The sequence below is a fragment of the Euphorbia lathyris genome, chromosome 3 (assembly GCF_963576675.1).
Source record: "Euphorbia lathyris chromosome 3, ddEupLath1.1, whole genome shotgun sequence".
Lineage (NCBI taxonomy): Eukaryota > Viridiplantae > Streptophyta > Magnoliopsida > Malpighiales > Euphorbiaceae > Euphorbia > Euphorbia lathyris.
This window is the reverse complement of record NC_088912.1, coordinates 73,290,734-73,300,980: the sequence shown is the minus strand read 5'-3', so window position 1 is coordinate 73,300,980 and position 10,247 is coordinate 73,290,734. Positions and strand designations below refer to the sequence as shown.

The 10,247-nt window shown below is 33.7% G+C and overlaps 1 protein-coding gene across 1 annotated transcript; it reads right to left on the bottom strand.

The window, feature by feature from the left end:
* Positions 1-8,561: 8,561 nt before the first annotated feature.
* On the bottom strand, positions 8,562-9,896 carry LOC136224338 (F-box/kelch-repeat protein At1g80440-like). The gene has a single exon (XM_066012653.1). The coding sequence runs from the start codon at positions 9,776-9,778 to the stop codon at positions 8,714-8,716; it is 1,065 nt and encodes a 354-aa protein (XP_065868725.1). The 5' UTR covers positions 9,779-9,896; the 3' UTR covers positions 8,562-8,713.
* Between the last annotated feature and the right edge of the window lie 351 nt (positions 9,897-10,247).

The following is a 10,247-nucleotide window of genomic DNA, read 5'->3' as shown; positions in this document are numbered from 1 at the left end:
TTTTATAAGCACCTTTAGGTAACCGCCTTCGGCGGTTACTCCTCCTGTGACCACGTCCCCCACGTAGTCATGTACGTGGTCCCTTATAACCGTTTCTCTGAATGGGTGGTTTTAGTGTATTTATTAGGATTCCGAGCTTTCCTTTATTAGGAGCTCATTCAACTTGAACCATGGGCTTAAGTTATCGTGGGTTGGGCCCGTGTTTTGGATTCGGCCCAGTTGGCTTCGCGAATCATCAAGGTTTAATTAACTTCTTAAGAAATAGGAAAAAAGGTTTAAAATATTTAATGGCCAAATAAAAATCGAGTTGGGTCGGCGTCACGCGAGAGTACGCGTGTGGTTTATTTTGTAAAACCCACTAAACACAATTTAATAATTCATTTTGCCCAACCCAATATAAATCTTTCAACCAACTCATAAGTTTCGAGCTCCAAAACAAAAGCAAGGAATACCTCCAACACTATTCGTATCCATCTCTTATTCCCTAACATTTCGCTGGAGATTCGATCATTACTTTCAGTTCATCTTTTCTACATTCTCTCTCTTTCATTATCTCTTCTTTGCTAATTCTATGATTAAATATTCTCTTACATTTTTAAACATTTTTACTGGAGATGGAGATGGAGATGGAGATGGAGATGAAGCACAAGGCAGCTAGGCATGTAGTTTCAAAGATATTATCCACTTAGACTAGACACGTCAGACTAAAAGAAAGGATAAGCACAATCATCAAAATCTAAGTTGAGTGGTGCCTATATTTTCCAAGTTAAAAGCTCTCTCAATAGGCCCCCCGTGCTCCTAACGTTACTTCAATATTTATAAGTTACATGATTCATGCCTTTTCCTTCTCTCAAATGCCATTAAAAAAAATCATAAAAAAAAAAGGAAAAAGTACAAAAATAAACCTTGTGGTTACATCTATTTTCAATTGCAGCCTTGTAGTTTAAAAATTTACAAAATGGTACCTTGAGGTTTATTCCGTTAGCAAACACATATCAAATTGACTAACGGTGTTAAAAGTCAAATGGAAAAGAGTTCATTTGGTCCTTATATTTATTTATTTTATAAATTAACACCTCTTATTATCTAATTATCACAAACAAACCCCAAAATTAAAAATAAAAATCAAATACACTTTCTTCTCCATCTATCTTTAATTTCTTATTTTTCTTCTTCTTTCTCTCACTTCTCTCTTTTTTTTTTGTTAATTTCTCTCTTTAAAATTACAAAATCAAATACGATCATATATTAGAAGACAAACAGAAACATTGCACCACAAAGAATTGAAGACCAGAGAATTTTCAGTCGGACTAATTGAAACCAAATCCTGGTCTAATATGATCCAAGAGAAAATCCCCAAAATAATCCCCAGAACTCCGATCAGAACGCCGCCGGGTGAGCCTGAAATGATTAACACTTGGGAATCAAATGGAAGGGCTTGAAGAAGATGATGGTTCTTTAAATTTGCCTCCCCATAGATTTCGCAGCTTCTCTTTCGATATCACCAATGATCGAAATCGAATTTCCGATAGTCTGAAACTACTGAATCATATCAAGCCAATTTGGCTTCAATTGGCTGAGGAAGAAGAAGAAAATCCTAATACAATTAGTTCAGAATTCGATCCGTCACATTTAGAGAATCACTAAATCAACTCTCCTCAGATCACCCATTTTACGTCAAGCCATCATCCTCCGACGAAGACGACAAACCGGATAGTTCAAAGGGGATCAAAGAGAAGGCAATCATATACTCGACAAGTCTGCGAGGAGTTCGAAAAACTTCCGAGGAATATTGTCATGTGAGAGTAATTCTAAAAGGATTAGGCCTTAGAGTTGACGAAGGAGATGTATCGATGCATTCAGGGTTTAAGGAGGCGCTTAAAAAACTATTAGCAGAAGGTTTGAATGGAGGAGGATTGGGACTTCCGAGATTTTTATCGGAACAAAATACATTGGTGACGTCGATGAGATAAAAGGAATGCATGAAGAAGGAAAATTAGATATGGTTTTCCATGGCTGTGAAATGGCTTGAGGGATATGGTTTAATCTTAATGCAATGTTTCTGTTTGTCTTCTAATATATGATTGTATTTGATTTTGTAATTTTACAGAGAGAAATTAATAAAGATGAGAGAGGGGAAAGAGAAAGAAGAAGAAAAATAAGAAATTATAGAGATGGAGAAGAATGTGTATTTGATTTTTATTTTTAATTTTAGGGTTTGTTTGTAATAATTAGATAATAAGGGGTGTTAATTTATAAAATAAATAAATATAAGGACCAAATGAACTCTTTTCCATTTGACTTTTAACACCATTAGTCAATTTGGTATGTGTTTGCTAACGGAATAAACCTCAAGATACCATTTTGTAAATTTTTAAACCACAAGGCTATAATTGAAAATAGGTGTAACCACAAGGTTTATTTTTGTACTTTTTCCAAAAAAAATGGCAATAATTTTTTTTTTTTTTAGGATTTGAGTTTTTGGATAAACAATCTCTGAGAAAGAATTGAGTTTTTTTGTTTTAGGATTTGATTAACTTTTTGTTGGGATGGTTCATTGGATATTGGAATGATGATTTGAGGTTGTATTTATAGCTGAAAAATCCAATATTCATGTCCCATAACCTCCTGTTTTTACTTCCACCATCGTCATTAATTGATAATACACAAATAGAGCAAAAAAAAAAAACATGGATAGTGGACATGTTTGTATAGAGAAATCAGGACTCGTCTCGTCGAGATGTGCTCCTATCTCGTCTAGACGAAGCTTTCGATAAAAAAAAAATTTTGAGGAACCCGGCTCGCTGAGACAGGCAAAAAAATTTAATTTTTATCATTTAAATTTTTTTTTTTGCTAATTTTTTATATTTTAATAAAAAAAATGAGTTTTTATTTTCACCCCCAACTGTAGCAGATATAGTTTTTAGTATTTTTAACCTAATTCTTGTAATTTTGTTAGTAATACATTAAATATATTAGACATAATTAATATTTGGAAAGTCTGAAATGACAGTTAAATACCAATTGACTCAATTTTTTATAAATTTCGATAACATAGGACTAAAATTGATCTTATTTAGAAACGTTAATCTGCACTTCGCTTGAAACCTTAAGATTAAATTTAATCCTTATTCCATTAATTAATTTGAATTAAGTTAATTAAATTGGTAGATGTAAAAAGTTAAGAGAAATTAGTTGCTATGACATTTGGAAGTTACAGTAATTGGAGACAATGGTTGAACATAATAGGTAATTGTGAGAGAATTCTTAAAATGTCAAGCAGTTTGATTCTCAGTATAAAATGACAAGAATGCTGCAACAAATACCCAACACCATCAACAAAAAAAATAAACAACTCAAAATCAGACTCTAAGTCGAATTCTACTATAACTTCTTCAATCAATGCCTACCAATATTTTCTAATTTCAATTCCTGTAAGATTTCTTTTCCAATACCAATTCAAGCTCAATTTCAATTCGATATCGTTTCTTCTAATTAACCATTCTTTTTTATGGTTTAAATTACGAACTTAACTTTTTCATTTTTTTTTTAGCTTTCACATTCGTTTGGTAGTCAAATTTAGCACATTTACTTTTATAATTTTTCATACAAAATTACTAGCATGCTCAATTACCTCAAAAAGACAAGAAATGGCTTTCGCACACCTAACGGGACTCTAAACTGATGTCATAAAAAAAAAATACATGGATTCAATAAAGAAAGATAATTCTCTATGTCGCAAGATGCAGAGCATACTCATGTTAACACATGACAAATTGCTCCGGTTATGGAAATGGCGCACAATGTCATGAATAGGACACAAAGGGAACACAATAAAAAGGAGTTTATATGCAAGATGTCTGATTGATTCAAAGATAAGATGTGTGGATGGATGGGATGGGATGACATTGGCATGGGCTTATAGCAATTCAGACTTTTGTTAAAAGATAACAAGAATCTACTAGTAGTTAGTGACCATATGAAGCAAAAAGTGTTGATAAGGTCTATAGTAGTTACTCATTAGAATGTTATCCCATTTTCCGCAGCCGGATGATGAAAAAACTAGTCGTATAGGAAAAAGCAGGTTTGGGTGTCAATCCAAGTGCAAACAAGTCAACAAAAACTTCTCACAAGAGATTACCCCACCGAGAAGCAGAGTAGTCATACTAAGGAGAAGCCGAAAAATTCATTTGACTCGAAGGGATATCCTTATATGTAGGTTACTGGTTGAACAGAGGTACATATCCTTTGACCCAAGGTACAACATTTATAATCTTATCAATTTTATCTATGATTATTTATTTATTTATTTAGACTAGACAAAAACCAATGGATATCTTGTTGTATAAGAAGATTACTTAAGAAGTATATCAAGAAAGAGAAAATAAGGGGCTAATTATAGCATATTGTTAGTTTATATTTTTAATTGTCTAAAATAGAAAAAAAAATAACACAGAAAATAAGAGAAAATTGGTTGAGAAATTCAAGACTTTGGCCATAGGGGCCAAAAATGTGGTTGTAGTTATATGGGTCAAACAGACAAAGAAAATCCCAAAGTAAGTTCTATGAGAATCTTAAGAGTGCTCCAGTGACAACCAAGAATTCTTTGAAGTTAGAGCAAGGAATCTCCACCATTTCGGAGCATCCTTAAGGAGTTCACAACATCCTATAAGGTTCTAAGGGAAAAGTTACAGAAAATCAAACATGGTTGGTCTGTTTAGAGTCTACCTAGTGTCACCTACAAATTAAATTTTTTAAGGTTTTTATTTTCAATTAAAAAGTGCAAACACACAAATGTATGTTGGCTAATAAGTCGTTATACATGAAGTAAGAAAAATTGCAAGCTGCAGACCGCTTTTCACACCCTCCTAGAAGTTTAATCGAGTCAATGTCGTCACCAAACAATCACATGCAACAAACAAGAAGCACGCATATTGTTCAAAGTTGTATCTTTGCAATTAATAGGCATTATGTCATTCTCATTCACAAACAATGAAATATGTAGACCTTAGTGGCCATGCATGAATGCTATAAAACACACAATGCTTAAAAAGTTGGCTATATAGCCGTTTTCAGTTCTAAAATATATATATAAGTCTAACTTATTAACCCATAATTCCTTATAGAATTAAATCATATATATCAATTAAGAGCAAGTGAATTCTATCGTATCAAGTAATAAAAGTTTCGAAGAACAGTATCAATCCTACAAGGACTAGTTTTGAATGCTCTACTCGTACTCAAATCTTATATTACATAGGGATTCAATTAGGTGAATTTGTTTTGTATCTTTAACTAAAAAGAAAAGTAAACTAATGTTTGACCTGTCTACGTATGAGTGAAAAGGATAAGATTTTGGATCCCCGTGTTGACTCATGTGGACTAATATGTGTACGTTGTGTGTAACGAAGATAACTCAAGACGGTAGCTTTCCTTAAGAAGATAATAACTCCGGCCTAGAACTATTAACTCTATTTCAGAAACCCAAGGCTAATGTGTAACCTAAACCATGAAGTTGCATTATTCAATTAAGGTATAAGCATAGCTAAATTACTCGGTTTAATCATTTACTTAATTAGGTTTCACAATTCAATCTCTCTAACTAATTACTTGGTTAGGTTTCTTAGATAGGGGTGAGCAAATACTTTTTAGCTATTTCTTTCGTTATTCTTCCTACAGTACAATATCGACACTTATTAATGATCCATACTTGTCAAACACGGTTCACCGTCATCCTAGCCTAAAGTGGTTTAGCTCATGTTTAAGCTGAAATACAGAGGCATGGTGAGATGGATGGATGTCAAATTCATGTTCATCAAGTCGGATTGTTAATTCAAGAATATAAGATGAAGTAGATGGAGATGAAGAGAAAACTTAGAATTAAACAACTTAAATTAAGAAATAGAGATGAAAGACAAACCAACATTTAGCTCATTGATAAGTAGAACGAAAGTACTGAAATAAACTAAGAGAAAATGAACTATAAACGAAAGCATAGATAGGGATAAAACCTAGAACTAAAACTAAGATAACTAATGATATCAATTACATTGGAAACCCCTATATTTATAGGGATAATCCCTACAAACCCTAGGACGTCCTATGATCTCTAGTAGGTCTTCTAGCTTTCCTCCGATCGGATTAGAGTACTATAAGTCACTTTTCTATTTCTGTCGTAACTCGCCGAGCTATAATACCTAGCTCACCGACTATTTAATTTTCAAGTGCTTTTGTGACTTTGACTTTTCTTCCTTCGTTGACTCTGATCTAGGGCTCCTCATCGATCAAGATGTGCAACTCGTCGAGTTGCATGGTGTAACTTGCAAGAGTTGTTGTATGGTTTCGCTCCTTTTAAGGCTCGAAAGTACTTGAAGCTTGAAACTCATACTAAAGGCAAAAGACACTATAAATCAGAGGAAAACATAAAAAAAATTAAATAAATGATAGTAAAACTAACTCTAAATAAGAGATTTCGACTTCAACCTAAGAGATTTCGACTTTTGTCATGTCTCAGCATGTGGTGTGGGGGATGATTTTTGAATTTTTTTTTTCCATTCTCTTCTAAAATATCTTCTATGCTTTAAACATTTTAGTGAGATATAGGGGCTTGTAAGACATATATTTCAAAGTGCCCAAGTGATTTAAGTATTTTATCAAACATTTAGAATATATCAATTTTAATACTATTTTCAAAACTAAATTGCCTATGTTCTTGGCAAAATATTATCAGGGGCATAAAATCTAACACAACTATCGTCATAATTTAATGTTTCTATTAACGAACTCACCAAGAGAAAAAAAAATGTGCATATGGGACGTCCTACCATTGCAATGTGTTGTGTAGTGAGTTCTTTTTACTTTGAAATCTGGAAATAAGGCAATGAAAATACTACAAAAAATAGAAGAAAAAGTCATTAAAGGTACGACTAACATAAACAACAGATCAAACATATATTTACCGTAACTCCAAATTCATGGAGGAGCAATGGTAATCCAACGTTCATCATCTGAACCATTAGATCTGAGTCTTTTCTTTTGCAACCACATAGATCCGGTAAATCAGAAAATGTTACAAAAATAAAGATTATAAACAACAGATGCAGTTCATACGGATTACGAAATTCAGTAGAATATATATGATCCAACTAAAATAAACTTAACGAAACAAAGAAAGAAAGAAAATGAACTAGAAAAAACAAAAATAGTGGGAGGAATAAGAAAGACACGCTTTCTTTGATGAGTTTGGTGGAAAAGAAAAGGAGAAAATTTGGTGAAGAAGAAGAAGGGGAAGATGGGTGGCACTTTTAGGTTAAGAGCTAAACATTAGATGTTATGAAATCAAAATAAAATAAGCTTTCCCAAGGCTTAAAAGTTCTTCGAAAAAACTGCACTTTAATTGGAAAGAGTGTTTTACCTTCCAATCAACAAAAACAACCAACATAAATCAAATTGTTAGTCAAATTCTTCTATGCCTGCCGATATTTTCTAATTTCAATTCCTGTCAATTCTCAATTTCAAATGCTAAAGTTTATTTTAAATTCAGACATTATTTCTTATAATTAAGTGATTCTCTTTACAATTTTAGTTATGTCTTTTTAGCTTCCACATTCATTTGATGGTTGAATTTAGCATATTTACTTTTCTAAATTTTCATATATGTTTAATTCCTTATCTTGTACTCCGTATTTGATATGTCATTTTTTATTTTGTGACACTTTTTAGACCACGAGCCATTATTGGGTGTGGTTTTATGAAATTTTCAGTCTTATTTATATAGTATTTTCTATCATCATCATACATTGAATATTTTTAACAAAAATATAATAAATAATACTTAATGTACATATGTACAATGAATTTATGCTTTAAATTATTTAATTGATATTATACATGAATTTTTCTAAGATACTCGCTTTTTAATATAATCAAAATTTAACTTCAATAAGTTATAAAAATCTCTTCAATAAGTTATAAAAATCTCTTTAAATTGATGTATTAAAATCTCTTTAAATTAATAAATATTAATTTATCTTTTTTTTTGGTAGAAAAGGAAAGGAAAGCAAAGCAAAACAAGCAACTACACCGGGATTAGTCTAGGAAAGCTAACCCCAATCCTATCCTCTAAAAAAGAGGAGAAAGAGCGATAGGAGGAACGGTAAGGGTAGAAACACCTAACACCCCCTCATGGCGCTCCCGGAAAATGTGGCTGAACTCAAGGATATCAAATGAGGGGCTAAGCCTCTTAATAGCTTTAATAAGGTTGTGGCTATAAATATTAATTTATCGATTAATTAATATTTATATAAAATAAGAAAATATTATAATTGCAATGAAAATATTATAGTTGCAATAAAAAAAAAATTATTATTATAATTGTGAATAATATTATCACTCCAATACTATTAGTCCAAAAAGAAAGACTTGAATAAAAAAGTCAATCATATCAGTTAGAGTTAAATTTCCACTTTGAATCGTACTACATCCTAAAATTTAATGATATTGGTGTGCAATTAATTATTAGGATTACATGGAAAACAAGTTATCGCTTGAGAAGATGAAGATACCAAAATTTAGTTAATTGTAGTATGACATGACATTACATCATTTACCAACAAAAATAAAACTGTGGTTCCATATTTACATTAACTAGGATAGGATAGGACTACTAAACTAAATTCAAACTGTGTCTAAAATCACACCACTCAAACATAATTTAAATCTCAACAAAACATCCTGACTGAACATGTCCTGAGTACTGCTTAGGTGTCTCCACTTTTCCCCATTTCTTACTTTTCACATCCAACACGTAAGCTGTGTGGGCCTCTCCAAATCCAGTCGACCCAATCACCATCACTTTCTTCTGCCACGCTGTCACATGGGCTACATTAACCACCTCTGTTGGGATCTTTGCAACTGCTTGCCATGTGTCACCTCTAAGTGCCACCACATCCCCTCCATGGCATATGTAAATCTCCTCACTGCCACCTGTGCAAGTCCTTGGACACGTCGCTGCCAGTAAGAACTCTTCTTGCTCACTATCCCACTGCCATGTGGCTACATTCAACGCCTGGGTACCCTTTTCGAATCTGCCTTGCATTCGCGTGCAATACCCTCCGATCACATGGACCTTTCCACGGTGGAATATTGCCTTACATTCATCACGTTCCCTTGCCATGTCTGGCAACGGGACCCACTCATCTTTTGCCACGTCATATGCTAATCCGGATTTCAATGCGTTCTTCTCACCGTCATGTCCGCCGACCACAAACACCGTCCGATCGGAATCAGACGCACAACCAAAAAAAGAACGCCGTACACCCGGCATATCGGTTCCGCGTCGCCAAACCGCGGTTAGGAAATCGAAAACGTAAACCGAAACGGAAACTTCCCAAGTGGCCGGATCCAACCCGCCTAATACGACGATCTGAGAGCCGACGCTGACAACCTGAGAAAACATCGGCAAGCCCTGGGGAAATCCAGGAATTGGGGGCAAATCACACCAATCACCGGTATCCGGTTCGAGAAGTGTGAGACGGTAAATCAAGCCAGGCGGTTGCTTAATCTGATTAGAACTTTCCGCCCGATCAACATGGGCTTGAGCCATAACGACAAGCTTTTGACTCTTGGAGGTATCTTTCCTGTAAGGACGAAATTCCGGCGATTCAATTTCGTTTCTCCAACCTTTACAGACGGAAACCGCCGTGGAGAACTGCTTGTAAGTAGCACGAACAAGGCAATCGCGAGCGATATCATAAGGAAGGCCAGGAATCAACTCCATTAGAAAATAGCAAAGAGTAAATTGATTGATTTTGAAATTCGAATTGGGTTTTTTTTTCCAATGGAAGAAGAAGAAGAAGAAGAAATGATGGAAAGAGGTGAAGTAGGGGTACGATTATATAGAGAGTAAAGATAAGACCTTGATTGGGTTTAGAAAGCTTCTGGAAAACCTGGGGGTAGTGATGTAATAACACACGGAAGGAGAGAGATAATCGAAAAAACCAAAGACACCCAGTTGTTAATTCATATCTATCCTTCTTAACGGATTTTGTCCGACTGTATTTTTATTTTTTTCCTTATAATATTCAATTATTATAATATTTATTCTATTTTATTAATGGCCCCATGCCTAGATGTCTAATTGCTTTTTTTCTTCGCATAGAAACAATTAAAAGCAATAATTCTTCTAAAGACTATTCCATATATTGTCAACACATGGGACTAATCACTTTATAAGGGATTGTTTTATT

What these genes read in the sequence shown, in the direction of transcription:
- LOC136224338 (XM_066012653.1), bottom strand. Translation starts at nt 9,778, where the DNA reads ATGGAGTTGATTCCTGGCCTTCCTTATGATATCGCTCGCGATTGCCTT.